The sequence below is a fragment of the Tenrec ecaudatus genome, chromosome 13 (genome assembly GCF_050624435.1).
Source record: "Tenrec ecaudatus isolate mTenEca1 chromosome 13, mTenEca1.hap1, whole genome shotgun sequence".
Taxonomy (NCBI): Eukaryota; Metazoa; Chordata; class Mammalia; order Afrosoricida; family Tenrecidae; genus Tenrec; species Tenrec ecaudatus.
Window position 1 is genome coordinate 42,933,459 of NC_134542.1, and position 21,999 is coordinate 42,955,457.

General features: G+C 43.9%; 1 protein-coding gene across 2 annotated transcripts in view; it reads left to right on the plus strand.

Moving 5' to 3' along the window:
• The window catches only part of HECW2 (HECT, C2 and WW domain containing E3 ubiquitin protein ligase 2), a 431,089-nt gene that overhangs the window by 354,736 nt on the left and 54,354 nt on the right, over nucleotides 1–21,999 (plus strand). For both annotated transcript variants that reach the window (XM_075529169.1, XM_075529170.1), the window contains 2 exons: nucleotides 12,760–12,843; nucleotides 15,427–15,536. In XM_075529169.1, coding sequence (XP_075385284.1) covers nucleotides 12,760–12,843; nucleotides 15,427–15,536 — 194 coding nt within the window. The remainder of the gene's footprint in view (nucleotides 1–12,759; nucleotides 12,844–15,426; nucleotides 15,537–21,999) is intronic.

Below are 21,999 nucleotides of genomic sequence, written 5' to 3' on the forward strand. Positions count from 1 at the left end.
GGGCATCCGCTCGGTAACCCATAGTCCCCAAAGAACCTCAGAGACGAAGTAAATAAAGCTACATAAAAGAGGGGGTGGGGGGAAAAAGAAAAAAAAAACAATTACGTAAAAGAGCCCCTTGGTGATTTCATGAGGAGCCTCAGAGATCCTGGGCCACGGAGTCCAATTAAAACACACAACAGCTCTCCTGTTTTGCTAATCACAAAGTAAGGAGAAATCTGTGTTCTCCTTCCACCAATTCCACTCCCAATACACCCAAACCAAAAGACAAAAAAATAAAATTAACTGACCACTGAGTCAATTCTGACTCACAGCAAGCGTATCGGGCAGAGTAGGATTGCATCTCGGAGCTTTTGAGGCTGTAAATCTTTACAGGAATTCAAGTCAATGTTTGTTCTTCTTCACACGCACACACACACACACATATACACACACACTCACACACATACACGCACATACACACAATCACACATACATACATACACACACTGACACATACACACACACACAAAATTCAAGTCAGTGTTTGTTCTTCTACACACACGCACACATACACACAATCACACACACATACACACACATACACACACAATCACACACACATACACACACTCACACATACACACAATCACACATACACACACACACATACACACAATCACACACACATACATACATACACACACTGACACATACACACACACAAAATTCAAGTCAATGTTTGTTCTTCTACACACACACATACACACAATCACACACACATACACACACATACACACACTCACACACACACACACAAATTCAAGTCAATGTTTGTTCTTCTACACACACACACACACACACAGAACAAAAGCAAGAAAACTTTCCTACTTCTTTTCTGCACTCTGTTGTAACGTGAGCCAGCGAGCCTGTCTTCAGCTCTCCCCCGTCGGAGAGAGGGGCAGAGCATATGCAGAATTCCTCTCAGTGTCTTTACAGATCCCAACAGGAGGGAAAGTCACAGACCACCATCAGGGTCTTCTCCTTTGTTTTCCTCCCCTCCCCTCTCTCACCTGTCAAGTCTCTGGTTTAAATATTGGTGAAGACGGTACTTTTTAGTGAAGCTCAGGGCCCCCGGTTAAGCACAAACTCTCTTATAACATGACTGTCTCGTGGTCATCTTTAGCTAATTGATGAATTTATAGGCTTTGAAATGTGTTTCTGTTACTTTTACCTTAACAATGGACAGAATTTGGCCACAGAAAGCGTCTGCGGCGACGACAGCTAAGGGAAGCGGGAACTTAGATCAGCAAGCGAAGGCTGCTCATTACCCAGCATGAGTGTCACAGAGTTCTTTCTCCAGTCTTGGGTAGTTAAGCATTTTGCTTATCATAACAACGTGAAAGGGAAGTTCATAATTCGAAGAGAACATTCTGTTTCAGAGTGAAAAACTGCATTGTCAGGCGCATTCCCACAAGCTCAGAGATGGGGAATCAGCTGGGGTTCTTTAATCTCAGGTTTCAGTGGTATTTTTTGATAGCAAATTTCTTTACGCGTGGAACAGAGCCACTGAGTAATTTGTATATCAGAGGTGATGGTGGACTTTCTGTTGATGTCCGAGTAAGGGTTCAATACCAGTGTACTTCCCACACATTCTGCTTTCCCATGGCTCAGCCACTGAGGAGAAATACCCCTTCTCGTTTCGTCTCGGATATCACCATGAAATAAGTGGCAGCCCTTGGGAGATTCGAGCAGGTTAAATCTTTGCTTTGTATGTTGCTTGCGATTCTTCCGTAACCCACATCTGAATCTCTCCTTGCGTCTGTCTCTTCCTGTAGAATGCATGCGATTTTCCATGTCATGCGTATGACTTTATTTCCTCTCACTCCTGTGCCCACTAAATCGTTCTTTTGCTCTTGCTGTTGTTTAATCTCTGAGGCAAGCCATTTCCCTATCGGGGAGAATCAGTATCTGCATTAGTACACCCTCTGGCAAAAGAGTGACATCCTCATTTGCATTGCAGTCTCCTCCTCCTGCTTCTTACGGAAACACAGCCCTCAGAGGAAGGCAAGGAGCAGGACTGCATGGCACTGAAATAAGAGCTGAAAAAGAATGCCCCGTATTTCATCCAGGCAAAGATGCCGATCAAATGCAACCGTGCACGAATGCTTTATGAGTGAGAGTAACGCATACAACTGCAACAGGAGTTTAGTATCGGTGTTTCTACAACACTGTATTTTTAAATAGATCTAAGAAAAACTAAGAGACATTTGTGTGATTAAGTCCAACCAGTAAATCTCTTCCCTCACCTAACCTAGCTCTCCTTGTAGCCCAAACCAAACCCCAAACCCACTGCTTATCAAATCAATTCCAACGTGTAGGGACCTGTAGGACAGAACAGAATTAGCCCCTTTGGGTTTCTGAGTCTGTGGATCTCTAAGGCAGCAGAAAGCCTGCTCTTTCTCTCACAGAGCTGGTGGTGGATTTGAACTGCTGACCTGGCAGTTATCAGCCCATCACGTATGCCCCCCAGGCCTCCTCACATCAGTGATCCTTATTTAGGACATCCCACTCTTTCCTCCCTGAGTGCTCCCCATGCAGACTTCCTCCCCAGGTAGATAGGATCTGGGTAAATCAAGCCATTCTAAGTTTCATATGACCAGTAAATCAGTAACTTGGAAATAAACTCTTAAGTCACAAAGGCAGATCTGAGTCTCGGGATTCATCAGAACAGAAGTACATGCAGACTCTGGCCTTTTATATTATTTTATTCTTCATATTGTCCTATTTTAAGAGCCCAGGGCTTTGTTACTGTTTAATATTACTCTTACATTTTGATATTTTAAAAGGGATACTTGCTCACTGTGCAATGATCCAACAATACAGAAGTTTATGAAGTGGAAAGTTGAAGGTTCCAAATGCTGACCTTTCGCAAAACAAATCTCACTGTCTAAAATTGATAACTCACCTAGTTCTTATTCAGAGTGCTAACCAGGGCTGGAAACATTATCAGTCACTATCAAAGTGACTTGGTCAGAATTACAAAGCATTGACCTCTGCTTGTGCCTTTCCTGTTCAGGCTTGCCTGGCTCTCTCCTCTCTGCCTCTCCTATTTTGTCTACTGCATACTCCGTAAGGGACTCATACGTCTGGGGCCAAAATGTCAAACTTGGGATTTTTTTTATTGTGCCAAACTTAAATAGCAGATCATCTGGTCCAGGATAATTGTTTTCCTTTAGACCATTTATATAGCTGTCATTATTCAATTCCTTAAGCCAGCTGATTAAAATGGCCAGTGCCACCACCTACTAAGGGTCGCTGCAAAGTCCCGACACACACTGGAAGGAAGGTTCTCGAGCGACAGGAGAGTGCAGATCTTCAGCGTTTGAATTCTGACCCTGAAGCTTATTTCCAGGTGACTTTGAATGAGACATGTCATTATCTTCACCTCTAGATAATAGGGAGAGGAATTTTTCCCCGGAAGCCTCCTTTTTATGAGTAAACAAATATGTACTGAAGGTCTCTGGCACCGTTCTGGCTTGGTGACCATGTTTTGTCCTTAGCTGCCACCAGCCTGACCCTGATAGAGTGACCCCATGGTACAGTGGAGCGAAACACTGCCGGCTGTGCCGCCCCTGGGATCCACTGGGAACCAGAACACTGTGATGCACGGGGATTTCACTGGCTGATGTGAGAAGTAGATCACCAGGTCTTTGTCTGGAACCTGCTCTAAAATGTGTTTAGCACAAGTCGTAGCGAGGCATGCGCAGCATTGGCCAGCAAGCGAGCCTGGCTCTCCTGCAAGGAAATCAAGAGTTCTACCACGGAGCCTCAGCCACCAGACAGCAGTTCAAATGAACGTGTCAGTGATCTGACGTCGTCACGTCTCTGGTGTGTCAGGAGCATGCAGTCTGCAGTAACTTACCCCGAGGGCCCTAAGGAAGAATTTCCATAGCCTTTGTGTGTGATCCTAAGTGGGTGCTTTTTCTTACTCATGTAGCTTCCTGATTTAACGGTGAGAGTCTTTAACTTGTTAATATGTTCATCCACTGAGTATGTCTCTAAAACATCGTACTTTCTTGCTAACAAATGCTTCGGCCAATATGTTCAAAGTGTTTTCCCACATGAAGAATGCTCGTGTTTTGGGCAGTGTCTGCTCCACCATTTTCTGCTGCATTTACTAAGAGAGTAACATGTCCTTCCTCAGGCATGGACTGATCAATGCAAATGATCGGTACTGGATCTGGCCTCCCTGCCTACTCTAAATTTAAAAGAACGAGAAAGTCTTTTTTTTTTATTGTAGAGCACAGTGAATATTCATTTATGACAATACACATGCTTTGAATGAAACCTGCTTTCTAAAATCTCTTTAGACAAATTTCTAAGTCATTAAAGCATTGGAATCATCTCGTATAAAGTCAACAACATAAACATTCCTTTTGTATTAATAATGTATGGTTTTCTTTTTAACTCTACCAATGGATTTAACTAGTAGTGGAAATTGGTTTTAGAAAGGGTTGTATGACGTCCCCGTTGCTAAAGCTCACATCAGCTTATTCTATGCACGCCGTCTTCATGCAACTAGGACCCTGTCGTATAGCCCGTCCCACTCAGCCCGGCTCCTGAGGGCACGTCAGCGGCAAACATCCCTGGAGACTCTACATGCCTGACTTTTATATTTAACAACGGGAATGGCGTAAGAACCCCGAGAGGGCAGTGGTTCTGTCCTTGGCTGCTAGCCGGGAGGCTGGCAATGCGAACCCACCAACCAGCTACTCCATCGGAGAAAATGTGGCAGCCTGCTTCCGGGACGACGACCGAGTTGGAAACCCTATGCAACCCTGTCCTGTCGGGTTACTGTGGGTCACGACCAACTTGACAATAAGAAGCGTGCTGTTGGCTTGCTTGCTTGGACACTGAAAATATTCCCATCTGTCCTCCATTTGGCTATGATATTTATAATTACATATTTATATTCCAGATAGAGTGCTAGGTATATGAAGTTTGAGTCTGTATCTTATTCGCATTTCTCATTCCCATAGGGCCTCCCATCTTAAATTATAAGAGTGGGTATTGGATAAATATTTGTAAAACCAATCACTTAATAGACAATATATGTTGGAAGTAATGTTAACACTTGAAACTATTACCCCAGCTGCCATTTCCAATACACAGAGTGACACACACAATACAGCAATTTCTATAGCTGCGAACATTTTAGTGGATCATTTTGTTTGTAAATGGATTTGGATGTAATTCAAATATTCAGTTCTTCCTGCTCTATAATTATGTTTTACTCTTATTCAGTCTTTTCCTTTCTTGTAATAAAATTTATTTTACTAAAATTTATTTTTTTATGTAAGAACTAAAAATTGCTTGTCTAGGTTTCCCCTGAGTGTTTTATATTTGTTTATATTTTATCTTCTAAACTATGGCTACCAAATAGAGAAAGCTACTAGATTTTCCAGTACTGGTTTTTGGAAGTTGTTTGTTTTGGGCTTTTTTGAACACTCCCTTGACATTTTGTATCAGAATTGGAAAATATTCATTATCCTTACTTATCCCTTTATGCACTGTTAACTGGCTTGTTTATTCTAACTGCTTTACAGTAACCAATCTCCTTTTTGGTACATATATTTAAAATAAGTCTTCAGGAAGGTATCACATGGTTTCAGTTCCTGGATGTATTTTCAGTTAAACCTCCTGTTAGCAAATACATAATTAAGTATTCTAACTGATAACAAAATGCAAGCATTTAAAACTACTCATCAACCAAATGTAGTTATATATTTCAGTCCTGATATTACTTCTTCCGCATAATTATGGGCTTTGGGTGAAGCGCTAAAATGCCTTAAGTAAGGTATCTTAAAACAAGATATTTTTGTGTGCAAAACCTAAATTCTTTCTTTAAAGTGCAAAATAGATGTACTTTATATAGACATTTTATTTATTAAGAATCATGTCTCTTTTGATTCATGGGAACATAAAACTCTATATGAATTATCTCTTGGGTACTCAAGATACTATTCAACTTTATACTGTTTTATCTAATGTATATTACAGTATATCAATAAATACTTATACAGCAAAACAAGATAAACATTATTAAATAACAACTTATCTGTAACCAATACAGAAACAGAAAGTAGAATCTGTCATGAGCCACTTCATTGGACTCTGTTATCAGTGGATCATACTGTTTGTTGAAAAGGGGAAGAAGTATCTTTAAGACTTTATTGGCACAATAGTTCAATGCTTGGCAGCTCCCTGAAAGACGGCCAGGCCAGACCTGCTCGGTGGCACCACATAGGAAAGGCCTGGCTCTCTTCTTCTGTAAAGACCGTCGTGGCTAGGTGTCCTCGAGTCACTTGTAACCTGCAGCAACCCCATGTAGAGCAGACTGTAAGTAACAGTGTGCAGGCCTGTGCCATCATCAAAATCACTGTGACGTGTGATCCCGTGGCCGCCGTCATTGTGTCCGTCCATCTCGCTTGAGCGTCTTCCTTAATCCCTCTGACGTTCTGCCTTGGAATTCCCTCCCCCTCTGTTTTACTGAGCAGGATGCCTTTCTCCGAGGACTAGCCCTTCTTGATAACATCCCAGACCGCATACAATGAAATCTCACCATCCTCCCTTCTAGCAAGCATTCTGCCTCTGCTGCTTTGAAAAAAGACTTGCTTCTACTTCTGACTGTCCACGGTGCATTCAGTGTTCTTCACCAGCACCGTCATTCGAAGACATCATCTGTTCTTCAGAATTCCTGATTCATTCTTCAGCTTTCCCAGCCCTTCCGAGGTGATCTCGATTACCAGGGCGTGGCCGAGGAAACCCTCCGAGTCGCTTCTGTTCTGTCACACGAGATTGCTCAGTGGGAATCAGTGACCACAGACAGCACTGAATAATATGCCCCTAGTTAAAATTATTGAGTACTTCCTACATCATAAGCTCCGCGCTAAGTTTTTCATCTGAATTCTTTCATTTAATCCTTCCCACAACTCTGGAGGTGTAAGTATGCTTACTTCCAAGCTGAGAAACAAGACAAAGCAGTTGTCACTTTCTCAGTTCCTCTCGCATCTCTTCTGCATTTTCTCGCCTGCGAGGACATGAGTCTTTCTCTGTGGGCATGGAGATGTGCTGGTGGTCTTTCGTCAGCCTGGGTGAGGTCCGCCTAATTCAAGGCACTTCTACATTTCGGAAACATCGCCTGACCTTACTTGACCCACACTTCCAGCTCTAGACTACGTAGAGGAAGGCAGAGAGAAAGGCTAGCTTTTCCCTGTTCAGCTCTGTGTGAAGTCAGACCCATGGCTCCTGACTGTCATGACGGTGACTGATCGCCGCTAATTGTGCTGGCTTGACATTTTGCCAATAGAGAAGGCTAGGTCAAGTAGATTTCTGTAAAACTGTCCTAAAGCTGTTATCTGAGGGGGAAAAACAAACTTGAAAGGCTTGAAGCATTGGTGACGGTGCTACTGAGCTGTGCAGGCAGGACTCTGTGTATGTCAGTCTGCCCTCCAGAGAGCGTTGCGGTTTCCAGGCTGCTGCTGCTCCTTTGTTTCTTTAACTTCAACACAGTCTCCGTTGGTCTCAGTGAGAATACGTTTCCGTGGGAATTCTGGTCTGAGACTGTGCATTGTCCTCCAGTGATCTGCCAGAGCTCATCTTGGGGGATTCTCTGTGCTGAAGGAAGTGGTGACAGAGCCATCTGAAGAACACCAACAGCCAGCAACTTTTCCCTACGGTTATTGCTGTCCTGTTTAGCATTTTGTTGCAAAAGCCTGGGTGGTGTAATGGTTATAAGTTGGGATACAATCTGCATGGTCAGCTATTCGAGACCATCAGCAGCTCTGCGGAAGAAAGACTGGGCTTTCTGCTCCTGTACAGTTACAGTTTTGGAAACCCACAGGGGGTCAGTAGGAGTCAGCATTGGCCCGAAGGCCGTGAGTTTTGTTTTTGTTTTGTTGGGTTTTTTTGCGGTCATGTTGAGTTTACTTATTAAGAGATTGCCTCTCTGCCTGTCTGCACTTTCCTCAGTAGATTCTGTTGTCACAAACAAGCCGACTTCACATTCCAGTTTCTCTTTTTGTTTCTGGGCCATAAAAAGAAGCGGTGGCAAGATTATTTATTCCACACACTACTTCACTCCGGTGAAGACTGGTTCGCTGTCAGATTTGTTCGTTTGGCCTTACCTGAGCATGCGCCTGGTGTGTATTTTATGAAATGTGCGTTGTGCACACAGCACAGCCTACATACTTGGGAACAGAAAGGGAAGGGTAAATTCATAGTTCAGAAGGGATTGCATTCCCAAGCGACCTTGTTGGAGGGTGCAAACGTAGGCATTTCAGATATACTCTATGGGAGAGCATCCCATGAGAGAGGAACATAGGTAAGAATGTGATTTGAACATAGGCATCTCCATTGTCCCCATTGTTCGCGAATTGATTCTTAGTGACCATATAGGACAGGGTACAGCTGCCTCTGGGGCTCCAGGGCTGGAATCCTTTGGGGAGTGGCCTGCCACATCTTTGTCGTGGCCCCGCTGATGGTTTTGGGCGATGGACCTGTTCGCGAACAGTTACTGCTTTAACCGCCACACGCCAGCGCGCCTCATCTTCTCGGTAAGCCTCTGAAACGGGGTGAAATGTCTTCACTCAGGACAAGGCAATAGGGAGAGGGCTCAAGGGTCTGCTGCAGATTTTTGTCTCCCTTGATTTGATATTTGTCTCCCTCTGATTTGCATCGAGTAGCCCTTCCCATACATTTTTGGCTTTCTTATTTTTTTAAAAAAAATACTAGATTTTTACCTATGGCTTTATTGTTTTTGATGAGTCGATTTGCTTAATAAAAACCAAGTCCATCCTGTAAGGCATCTAAGCTGCAGGGTTTCCAGGACTGTAGAGCTTTCCTGAAGCTCGCTCACACGCCTTTCTCTAGCAGCAGTCGGCGGGTTCAAACCACCCACCTTTTGATGAGCAGTCTAGCGATGTTACCACTGCACCCACAGGTCTTCTTAATTATTTAATAATGTGCCCCTAAATCGAATGAGGAAAACAAATACCCTTGAATGCGTCCTGTAGTCGTGAACTTTATCACGTTTTCCCTCATCAAGCTGTTCCCAAACCTTTGTTCCTAGAATAAGCCATGGTATTGCTCACCCTTTGCCTGTTTTGTCTCTCTTTGCTGATGGCAGCTTACATAATGCACTGCTTAGCCCCATGTCCTCATTTTTGTGATGTAAACCAAGACTGTAAACAGGTTTTATCTTCGTAGTTGGTAACAGAGTCAGTCGTGCATCACTTGCAGACAGGGCCTGTCCTTCAGGTATTTAACATCGGGGCGCCGGTACTAACTTACTTCCCAGCACTTTAAAAGTCCCTCTCTGGCCACTTTGGCGCCAATGGCTGTAGAAATGTAATCATGGAATGAAGTCACATGGCAGTAAGCCATCACCTTTGTTAATCCACAGTGTCCAAAATGTGCTTATATCATGTATGAGTATTCCTAGCCCCCAGATGAGCGTGTGAAATGTAAAACTTCTCTCAGCATGGCAGATTATGTCTGCTGGCTCCTAAGAGAAACGACCACCAGTTTGAGAAATGCTAGCCTTTAAAATATTGGACAACCACTTGGTAACCAAGAAGTACTTTCTGTTTTGTTTTCTTAGAAAAGATGGGTGACATTTCTAAAGATGCCTGTTCACCTAAACCTGGATCTGTTCTCTTGACAGTCAATAAGCCAAAGGCCTAGACATAATGCAGTGAAATGAACAATCCAATTGAAATCGCTTCATGTGTTTCTAACAGTTTGTGCTGTCTCCCTTTGTTTCCACCACCCCCTGAGCTCCTGGACTGAGGGACTGTGCCTTGTTCCCCGTGTGTGTGGCACTCCGCCTGGCACAGTGTAGGTGCTTAGGAAACGTTGCCTGCGAAAATGAATGGATATCAGTATAAGAAAGTACTTAGTGATGTTTGATGGATGCTGGACGACCTGCTCCAGTGTCTGACTCCTAGAAACACATGATTTGTCACCGGACACTGTGATAATGAATAGGCTGGCCTGGTAGAGAAGTGGGTCTGGCCCGACTCCAGTGCGTTGTGACCTGAGGAACCGAACCAGCTGTGTTCATCTGGGAACTTTAGAGAAACAAATCCACAGAAACTCGTGTATAAGAGACAGTTTTATATAAAGGTTAAGTGCATATCAAGAAAACCTCCCAACCCAGTGCTTCCCAAGCCCACAGTCCAACATTAGCCCATTTGTCCAACACCAATCCACAAAGTCCTCCTCAATCTCACAAAACACACACAATGATGTTGACTGCAGGAGGAAAGCCGAGTTAGTGAGCATGTAAGCATCTCAGCGCTGCCAGGGGTCTCCACACGGGTGCTCCAGCACCCAGGGCTGCATCGGGGTAGGTCCATGCTGCTTCTCCTCCGGGATGTCTTGCAGGAAGTGAGTCTTGAAGGAGGGAACTGGCTAAGGCAGCTGCACCCTGGTCCAACCATCACAAAGCAAGAGCCCCTAGAACTTGAAAGGCGAGGTTCACCAAGCCATTTATTTCTCCGCCCATCAATCAATTAACCCCACATGCGTTTCTTGGCCAGGTTGGCACAATAAACTGTAACTCACCAGTTAATATTTGGAAAGTGATGCAAAGTTACCCAATTGGCATGTTTCCCGGGTGCCTTCCTCCATCTCTCCTACCCCGTCATCCTTGTGACTCAGGAAGCAGTGCTGTTTGTCTTATTCACAGGAAGTCTGCAGACCATGGCCCGCTGCAAGGCATCTTTACAATCAGTCAGCCCACTCCATTTAAGGAAGCTGGGGAGAGGCTCCGCTTGTTTGTTCTTTGGTTTTGTTCGCTTTGCCTAGGTTCTTTGCGAAGATAGCTCAGGGAGATAGACCGTATATTTGTTGGAGATTCCTCTTGATTCTTCAAGATCAAAGCATATTGTTACTGACCCTTAAGAGAGTACTTTTTTGGTTGAATTACTGCTCGTTTTCTCCAAGATAATTTGTCTCTAGTTTAATTTTTCTTAAGCCAACTTTTATATCTTATCAAAAAAGCATTCGCCAGTTGATCGGCCCTGGTTTCCATCACGTGCTTCAGATAGATAATGGTAACGCTTGAGGGGGAATGGTCTGCCTGGTTTAGTCCTGCATTACTAAAAGAGCCCAGGTCGAGAGGCTTTCTGTGCATGTTTTCTACATACATGTCTGCAGTTTATTTCTTAGCAATCTTTTTCGTATGTCTAGTCCTTAACCACTGACCATACAGAATACAAAAGAACATTTGAAACTATGAAAGCTTAGATGATTTCCAAATTAGCATATTATCTAAAGTGGATCTAGCCAGAAGAAGCCAAGGACTGAATTATATCTGTCATTCTTACCAGGCAGTATGGCTGAGGGCAAATCCTTTTTTTTTTTTTTTTGGCTGGGTGCCTCCAGCTCTTGGATTCAACTCCATTCAACTGGCATTTCCCCCCTTAATGGTATTGAATCATATGGCTCAATAGTTCAATCATATCAAGAAGGATTGTGCAGTCACCACCACAATCAACTTTCCTTCCTTTTAAGTAATGCTGACTCCCCAGTTTCCCCATCCTGCTCTTCCCTGACCCCTAGGAGGCAATCATTAGTCCATCTACTGTTTTCATACTTCAGCCCATCTCGGTTTCCCTATACAGATAAACATATAAAACAAACTTGCCTTCGAGTCTGTACGAAATCTTAAGATAATTCACAATTTGGAATTTTAGCATGCAACAAACTTTATGAAAACACCAAATGGAACTGTAAAATGTCCCAAGATACAGCTAAACCTCAGTGTTCAGACCATCGATTGGCATTGTATTTCATAGTTCAGGGACCATGTAGAGTCTACTGACATCCACACTCAGAACAAAATTGCCTGTCTCTGCTGTTCCCTATGTTCCAGCCATAGGTAATGTTTTCAGGACCAATAGATAGGATTTTTTAAATTCATCATATGCAAATTCATAATGATGGGCTGTGAAATTATATGAAAGAAATGAGGGAAAGCAACTAGGGAAAATATTCTTAAAATTGTATTCCTTTAATGAATTAAAAGTAGTAACATGAAGATGATTCGTCTGACCAGGAAGAAAAAGCTGCTGGTACCACATCTGTCTATAAAAAGTAATCAAATAAATAAGCCACATTGTTATATCTTACATATACACACATTTAAACACGTGTAGACACAGTATTGTATTGTCTGTCTGTAGTAACAGGGAAAAAAAGAACTGTATGCTTTCAATGAAATATATTATTTAAAGACGATCTGACTCCAAGTAGGAATGCGTTTCATCACACACAACTGAAAGGTATGTACTCAGGAATATAATTAACTATCTCTTTGCATGTAGAGAACTAGCTACACAAAATCTCTTAGGAACAGCAAGATCAGCTGAGTGTTCTGCAGCTTAGATGGTTTCTTAGATATTAGACCCAACACAGACTTTAACTCCAACAAGTGATGGAGTTTGTGTAGCCAAATGGTACGATCATTTCGAGGAGCAAAAAGATGAGGGTCATATGAACAACAAGCAAACTTCTTTCTCCAACACAGAGCTCAGCCGCAGATGCTCATCGAGTCTTCCTGGGTGTGTAGTCCTAGGGGTACCTGGCCCATCATAGGTACTTGCAATGTTGTTATTCGGCGGTTGTGGTGGTGGTTTTATGACAACCGAAGTACTGAATTATATCCCAGAGGCCACCCAATAAATATTTTGCATTGTTTCCTTGCATGAATAGGGAGAAGATTCAATTTATCCGAACAGAAGGAACCCCAGGTTTGGTGCGCCTCTCAAGCGATGCGGACCTCGTTATGTTGCTGAGGTGAGTTGTCAAGCAGACGTTCCCCTCTCCACAGACACTGTGGAGCATTTCAGAAAGTAATATGCCAGCCCTGACCACCTAAAAGTGCCGCCTCTATTCTTGAGGACGCATGAAACACTGATGTTGGTGATGTAGAATTCTGATGTCATCATGATTCATCTCAGATGGCACTTCTTATCACTGTTTGAAAAAACTGTTTAACTCTGCCGAGAAAGGAGATGCATTCCGACTAGGGAACGGTTACAGAGGCCGATGGATAGGATTTACCAATCACACACTAGAATGGAAGCAAGCATGTCTGAATAGAGTACATGTGGTGTGCCTCTTCAGAGTAGAATTCCAAAATCAAAGCCAAACTCATTGCCATCAAGTAGATGCCAACTCTTCGTGACCCTACAGGACAGGGTAGAACTGCCCCTGTGAGTTTCTAAGGCTGTGACACTTTACAGGAGTAGAAAGCCCAGTCTTTTTCCCAAGGAGAAGCTAGCTGGTGGCTTCAAACTGCTGACCTTGCAGTTAGCAACCCAACTCGTAACCACTATGCTACAAAGGCTCCTTGCAGAGTAGAATAGAGATCATTTCTTATTTTCTGTCAATTTTTTTCGTAACATGTTTTGTTCCCTTTTGCTGCTTTTAAATATTATTGATTTACTTTATGATCTTAATTTCTCCATTTCCCCACTGCCAACTAGATTAAAATAAACACTTCAGACCAAACTCACTGCCATCAAGTTGGTTCCGGCTCATAGCAACCCTACAGAACAGAGAACTGCCCCTGTGGGTTCCGGAAGCTGTCAATCTCCATGCGAGCAGAAAGCCTCGTCTTTCTTAAGCGGGTTTCTAAGACTGTATAGCCCTTTATAAAACTATCTGGATTTTTTTTTTCCTGAAGGCACTCACGGTGCTAGTGATTGCGCCCTGGGCTGCTGACCATAAAGTGGCGGTTCGAGCCCACTGCAGAAGAAAGACGGGCCTTCTGCCCCCATGGCGAGAGGCAGCGTCGGGGGCTCACAGGGGCAATGCTCTGTCGTACAGGGCTGCTATGAGTGGGAGTTGACTTTATGGCAGGGAGCTTAATTTTTTCTGGATGGATAGGTCAACATTGGTTTTAAAATATAAAGTAGGATCGAAGAGAAACAGGAAATTTTCAAAATATTTTCTCCTGTTAGCTATTATTACTCAAATGTAAACAGGGCAGAGAAAAATAGCAATTTGTTTTTCCCCCGGGGTTGGGACACCCACCACTGCAACTTGGTGACACCAAAGGCTAAGCCGCTCAGGCAACTAGTATGTTCTTGCCTTGTTCTGATTCTTCACTGTGACCTTGACCCTCATTATTTCTGCGGCTCACTTTACTTGCTATGTGCGTAAAACTAAAGTCAAAAGTTCGTTTCCTTCACTCTCGTCGGAACATAATTAAAAGGGATGCGCTCATTTTCTGAAGGAGCCCTGGTGGCTGAAATCCACAACTGCTCCCTGTGCTGCGGGGGTGACCTTGGCTTTCATCAAGGTCAATGCCTTGGAAGCCCCGTGGGGCGGCTCTGCTCTGTCCTACCAGGTGGCTAGGAGCCTGAATTGACTTGATGACAATGGGTTAACACTTTCTGTAGATATATCACTTGATTCTGAACAAGGCCTTTGGGGGAGATCATGGCTCACGTTAGAAGTTGTGCCCTAGACAAACAGGTACAAAGTGTGATATTTTTTCCATACTGTTTAGTTGGTAATAAAATAGTAAGTTGTGTTACAAAATGGTGGCTAGGCCATTACTCTTTTTTAAAAATAATTTTATTGGGAGCTCTTACAGCTCATAACATTCCACACATCCATTATAGAAAGCACACTTGTACATATGTTGCCTTCATCATTTCTAAATCATTTTCTACTTGAGCCTTTGGTATAAGCTCCTCTTTTTTGCCCTCCCTCCTCCTTCCCACCCTTGGAATCTTTGATCAATTATATATTGTTATTATTTCATAAATCTTAGACCCTCCGTTGTCTCCCTTCACCCACATTTCTGTTATTCGACCCCTTCAGGGGGCATGGCTCTTTCACGTCATTCTAGAAAGGTAAGGGTTTTAATTTTTAGTTTTCATTGAAACCTTTAAAAATTCTCTCTTAGAATTTTTTGGTAAAGATTAAAAAACAGAATTCTTCCTTTGTTTAATGATCCTCTAATTTAAATATTTCCTTCTAGATACTTTAAGTTACAACAGACCAAATTATTTGCCCTTTGCTACATACCAAAGTGCACAAGAAAGTACTGTCTCTTGTGTTTGAATCTTATTTCTAGACTCAAAAACTCGGTTACCATTTTCAGAAACACACTTAAGCTCAAACCTACATGTTAAAGTGGTAAAATAGAAGTTATTTCCAAAGTTGGGAGGAAAACCAGCACGTAATCACAGTTTTAAAAAAGTGATGGCAGCTTAGCCCTGAGAAGGGTCAGATGCTCCTTTGGGGCTGTGAGCGGGGGTGGATGGGCTGGGTCAGAGTGAAGGATCAAAGGCCCTCCTCCTTGTGGAAACGCGGCTCCCCCAGACCCTTCGTCTAAGGCACACTTTGTTTCTCGTCTTTCCCCAGTTTATTTGAAGAAGAGATCATGTCATATGTGCCTCCACATGCCTTACTCCACCCCAGCTACTGCCAGTCCCCACGTGGCTCCCCCGGGTCCTCTCCTCAGAACTCTCCAGGTGAGTGAGTCCCTGTGCTCTTTGCAGTGAATTCTTCAGGGAAGGAGCCCTCCCTGAGGGCTGTCTCTCCGTAAGGACACATGGAGAGTGCTCCCACAGGTGAGGCTGTGTATGTCATTTAGGATAAATGTTGGTACTGGGACACATTCAGATGGAGGCTTGACGTTTTGGAGTTATAGTGTGCCCGATGATGTGTCTTGGAAACTATATGTGCACAAAATACTGCGTTAGCCTTGTGGACTTAAGACGTTCTCATTGGGAGACCAATTTAAAGGACATTAATTTTTTTCAAGAAATAATATAGAATTAATGGATATTTTAAGACTGTTAGGGAATAATACAGAATTAAAGTTGGTCAATTTAAGGGACTTGGATATTTCCCCCCGAGATATTCACCACCTTCTTTGGATAGGGCCAGCGGAGTCCCATAATAGGTACAATATGCTAACCGATGAGAGCAAAATAAGCAACAGAGTTGCCATCATGCAGATTGAAATCCTAGCCACCCTCCAGGACAGGGGAGAACTACTCCACAGGGTGTCCAGGCTGTACAGTGGCTGATGGATTCCTTCTGGTAACCTCTCGGGTTGTAGTCGAGCACTTTAACCACTGTGCCACCAGGGCTTGCTTGACATGAAACAGCATAGGTCGTTTGTACATTCCACCTCTTTTTGGAAGAGATACAATGAATGATGGCACCGGGGAATGAAGGAATGATAGAAGATGTCGCCTAACATATGTTTTCTTCTTAAAAGCACGCTTATCAGGGTGCTGACAGAGATCAGTTACTATGAATGGTGAATTGCTCACACTTTTAACAGCTATCAGAAGTTAAGGCAATTTCAACAGAAATCCAAACTCCATATGTGCCACTGAAACCTGCTGCCTGCTCTTTGATACTGAACATATGTTTTCACAAACTGCTATGACAATAAAGTCTAATTGAATACCACAAACAGGAAAAGGCCTATTAATGTGTTCACTTAACTCAGATTTATTGAGCATCCAACTATGATCCAAGCAGTGAATTAGACTCTGGCGCAACAAAGCTGAATGACACCATCCTGCCTTTGAAGGCCTGTGGGGGATCAGCGCAAGCGAGCGAGTCAGCAAGGGGCCCCGTGAGGCTCTGTGATTGGTCAGCGCTGTAATGAAGAGGCGTGTGGGAACACCGATGTGGGAACAATGATTCCGTCAGAGTTGAGCATCAGGTATTTGGGGAAAGATAAAAACAGGTATGAAGTGGGACCTTCAGAGATGGTATTAGGAATCTACCAGGAGGAACAAAAGAAGGAGGACATTCTAGGCCAAGAGGCAGCACAAGCTCAGCCGTGGAAACATGAAAGTAGTGGCGAGCAAATGAATGAAATCCACGAGAAGGATGTTCTCAAAGATCAGAGAAGTTCTCAAAACTTAGGCTTGGACCAGCTGGCCATTCAAGCCTTTCTCTGTCATGCATGTAGAGCCTCGGGAGGTGTGTGACCAGAGGAATCCCAATAATAGATCCATTGTACAAACTTCATGTTGGTGGTCATAAGGAGGACTGATCACAGGACAAGAGTCTGGAGACAGAGAAACCAATGAAAGGCTATTGTGAAGAGCTAGTAGATTGCTCAGGGACACCGGTGACAGAGACAAGGATCCAATGGAGTCGTCAGGACTTTGCACGTAGGTAGGCTGTGAAAGCTGAAGAAAAGGGAGAGCCATGCAGACTCCCCACCACCACCTCCCCTCCCCACAACTACCAAACTAGTAGTTGCCCCATTCTCCAAGAAAAGAAAAAATACTGGGCTGGAGAGGAGAGGTTAGAAGTGTTTGCTTTGGAACATTTTTTATCGAAAACTATGTGAATCTCCTAATTGGAGAAATCCAAAGACAATTGGAAAAGACAGTCAATCATGGAGCTCAAGAGAAGTAGCAGCTAGGAATATAGGGCCGCTGGTTGCCTTTAAGGTCCAGAGTGGCAATCAGAGGAATGAAGGAAGACATGTCTTGAAAGGGGAGAATGTAGGGGGCGGCCACATGAATCACCCTAGTATGTAAGGGATGTGTACAGGTATAGGAGCGAGTGAGAGGCCAGCCGCCAGCAGATTTTGGAAGAGAGCTAGGAAAGCCTTTCCATGGGAGGAGGTAGTGATGAATGGTATCAAGGGCTCAAAAGTTACAGAAGGGTGCCGTTGGATTTGAAAATCATGGCCTTGGCCCCAGCGGTGTCCATGAAGGAATAGCTTGTAAAACTGGACTGGATTGTGACGAGGGAAGGAATGGTCCAGGATGTAAAACGGAAGCTAGGAGTCTACCGTACAATTTTCCTGAGGTAAAGAGGTGAAAAGAAAGCACAGTGGGCCAGTAGTTGCAAGGGCAGGCAGTTAGAGAGAGGTTTAGGGTGGGAAAATTGAGCATGTGTATGCAGATAGAAAGATCAAATGGTCGGCAGTGGGCTTGGGGAGATGTGGGAAAGAGGTCATTTACCAAATGGGGTAAAGACCAAAAACCACTAGTGCACAAGCCGTAGAGCGGCAGGACATCAGAATGAAAAGCACAGGTCAAGTTGGGAACCAAGTAGGACCACCTATTTTGAATGATATCTGATGCATGGAACTAAGAATATGAGACTGCAGGTAAATTTACAGGTGTAGAGAAGGAAATTAATGAAATTCACAGCTGGCCTCAATCACTTACCAACTGTGTTCATCTGGGTAGACTAGAGAAATTCATAGACACTCATGTGTATAAGAAAGACCTTTATATACAAGAGCAATTGAATATTGAGAAAATATCCCAGCCCCTTCCAGATCAAGTCCCTAAGTCCAATATTAGCCCCTATGTCCGATACCAATCTGTAAAGTCCTCTTCAGACTCACGAAACACTTGTAATGATGCCAAGTGAAGGAAGATTACAGGCCAGTGGGTGGAAAGTCTTGTGGATCCAGTGGCAGTAGAAGCATCTCTGTGCTGATGTGGGTCTCCCACGTGGTTCCTCCATCTCCAGAGCTCTGGCTGCATCAGTGTAGCTCCATCAGGCTCGTAGTCAGGAATGTCTCTCAGGGAGTGAGCATGTGTCCTGCCTCCAGCAAGCAATTTTCTCCTTAGTGCCTCCAAATGAGATCATCAAGCTGCGACCTGATTGACAGGCTAAACCCCACCCCTTCACTCCTAAGTCTCAAATTGACAACAGATTATGTAACTATCACACTAACTGTGGACAGTTTTGGGCAATCACTGCCCTCCCAGAACTGGAATTTATTTTTCCATATAGTAGTCACAATGGTAATCTCCCCTTTGTGGTTTTTGCTGGGGAGAGTTTCAAGGCTGGTACCTGATCCATGACAACCTTCCCATTCCAGTTCACTTATCCATTTATCTTTATTCCTGGAACTCTGGCTTCAAAGCACGAAGGTTGTCCGTGTTTGAACCGTGAATAAATGGAATATGTGAATCTGTTTCTCCCTGGTAGCAGAACTAGATACAGAATTATTCTGAATAGTTCTTAACTTAGCAAGAACCAACGCTGAAGCTTAAAAGGGATTGACCTCTGTCCTCGTGCATTATGGGTAAAGAAGCTGTGTGCACTGTGCTCATGGCATTGAGGCTCTCCTTTACAGGCCTCGGCTCTGGCCTCTTCTGCCCCAAGACAGAAGCAGATCTCCAGATTCTGTCCCCGCTGCTCTTCAAGGCTGGCTGATGTGTCTCTGTAGGAGATTCTCCTTGGTAACCAAGTACAGCACCACAGATGCACGGGACTGCCCGTGGTGGTCACAGGATGCCTTCTGGAATCTCAGTTGTAATGTTAAGCATGTTCCAAAGACACGGATAAGCCAGGTATTTCCAGCTTGCCAGCAGTGCTTGTTGTGGTTTCAGTTTTCAGGCAGCGTGATCTCCCTCTTTGGGGCCTGCTCCGTTTCAGTGGGCTTTGTTTGATCGTGAGCTTGGGATGGACTGCCTGCTATCAGTTGAAGAAACGTTAACTAGTCCCACATGACACAAGGGCCGCAATAACTTCACCCCACTTGCCCTGTGGGACAGTCTCCGTTTCTTTTGAGGAACTTAGCCTCTCCTTTCTTGAATATTCCCCAGGTTTTGTGAAAACCCCATGTCCCATGCATTTTCCCCCTGATGTATTGTTTCTCCTTCTTGTCACTAGAATGTCACCATTTTTGGTGACATGAGACGACTATTGGGGAATTATGACAATCATAAATTTTAATGATCTCCCTTCTGAACTCCTAGGAACCTAGTAAATGTTCCACTCATGTCCTCATTCCATGTACATTTACATGTCTTCTTAAATGGTGTGTGTGGGGGGGTGCTGTGCTGGAGGGGGAAGGGCTGGAAACTTTGACTCACTGCTTTGTGCAGCTGGTAGAGTGCTCACCTAAAATTGGTCAAAATTGTGGAATGTGAAGGTTTGTTTTTCTGGGACCGTTTTAATGTCAGCCGTGACCTCAGTTCTGCCAGAAGGAAAAGATCTGTCCCACATCATGGGGTTATTGTGCCAAATATGGGACCCGGCTTCTTATCTAAGGATCTTTTGCAGAAGCGCATTTCTAGGAATTTAAATAGAATAACATCTAATGTATCTAATATTGTTGGAGATATGCTCACCACTGTGAATTTTCCAGGCAACTGGAGCTGCGACCTTTGAAGTGCCAGGAGATATTTGCTTAACGTACCATTGGCTAAGACCCTTTTTACAAAAAGATCCATGAGCGCTTCCTGGTGTGCCTTTGCACAGCCCACTGAGGATTCGCAGGACTGTTCTGAATCCCTGCGACGGCCAGCTATGGTGCAGAACTGTTGTCACTGGACTAGATAGAGTGGGATGGCCCAGAAGCGAGGACCAGCACCGGTCACAACAGCAGCAGCGAAGTGGACTGCTGTCTTGAAGGCATGGGAGAGGAACTCACTTCTCCTGACAGATTTGTGTGACTCCCCATGAATCCTCTTTTCCAGTGTCTTCCTTCCCAACATCTTAGCAGCTTAGCACTTGCTCATCTCCTCACCTGCCTTGGAAAAAGAAGTCTCTTCCTTTATGCCCCACACCCCCCACCTTTCCCACAGTCCTCACAGCACCGTCCACAGGTTTCTGTAAAGAATAGTCTTTCCTTTCTCTTTACTCAGCCCTACAGAGATGATGCGGCATCCAAACAGCGCAAAGGAAGGATGCTCCCGGGGCGGGTGGGGCTGGAGTCCAGAGACTCAAGGAAAGTGGCATATCCTGTCCTTGGGATAAGACGGCAGCATATTGTTTCTAGTTTCCAGCGGGCCCAGCCCTGGTGCATCAGTCTGCACTTGTTGGCATGCCCTTCAGCTCTACCCTTTTAATAAGTTGCGTCTAACTTGCCGAGGTCTGAGAGATCGAATTGTCAAGATTTTCTGTTTGTTTTTGATTTTGGTAAATGAGGTGTAAATGAAAGCATCAGCAAATTCCACTGAGGGCCTTTCCCTCTAAAACAAAATCACATGCAAAGTTATTGCCATCGAGTTTGGTTTGGTCACACAGTGGCCCTATAGGACAGAGTAGAATTACTCTCAGCGAGGAAGCAACTTTGCCAGGTCCTCAGTGGTACTTGTGCTTTGTTCCATTTATTTTGGGTTTTGGATTTTGTTTACTTTGGGGTTGTGCTTGTGTGTGTGTGTGCGTTTAGTTTTGTTTTTAAGTTCCAGTGTTCTTCCATGCAGAAGATGGAGTCTGCCAGATATTGTATTGCTGAAGGGTTTGCTGTTCTCATTCACCAACAGGGATTGTGTTAAAAAAAAAAAAACACAACAAAATCATAGAGGTTTTCGTTAGAAGTTGAACCAAGAAAGAATCGGGCTTCTGAGCCTGGAGCAGGCCGGTTCTGAACCCCTTTGTTGCTGTTCACGAGTAATTAGAGCAATCAGAGTTTCATGCTGCACACCCAAAGAAAAAGTACCCAAGGTTTTCTGAGGGTTCCTGAATTGTTTTGTCACATGTAATTCCTAATTTGTATATAACAAATCAATCTTATAACAGTAGATTAGCTAGTATAACCATTCATACAGAAAGGTAGATTTTCTACTCCCATAGAGAGTTAGAGCCACAGAAACTTGTGGGGGCAGTTCTTCCCTGTCTCCTAGGGTCTCTGTGAGCCAGCATCTACTCGATGACAGTGAGCTTGGTTTGGTAGAGAAGTGCTCTGGGTCTGCTGAGGAACAATAAGGAGTCCGTGACTGGTGCTAATGGTTAACGTGCTTGGCTGGGTTTAAGCCAAAGACATGGTGAACTTTCAAAACGGTGATACTTTCTAAAAACAAGCCATAGAAAACCCCATGCTGTCCCTATGAGTTGAAATTGACTCCTGGCCACTCATAAGCAATAGTAGAGAAAAAGAGCCTCTAATCCCTTTTACTGAGTTTCTTTCCTGTGAGTAATTGTCATCATGCTGATTGTCCAAGCCAGTCCTTCATTTGATCATTGGTCTTTTTATCTCTAGCATCC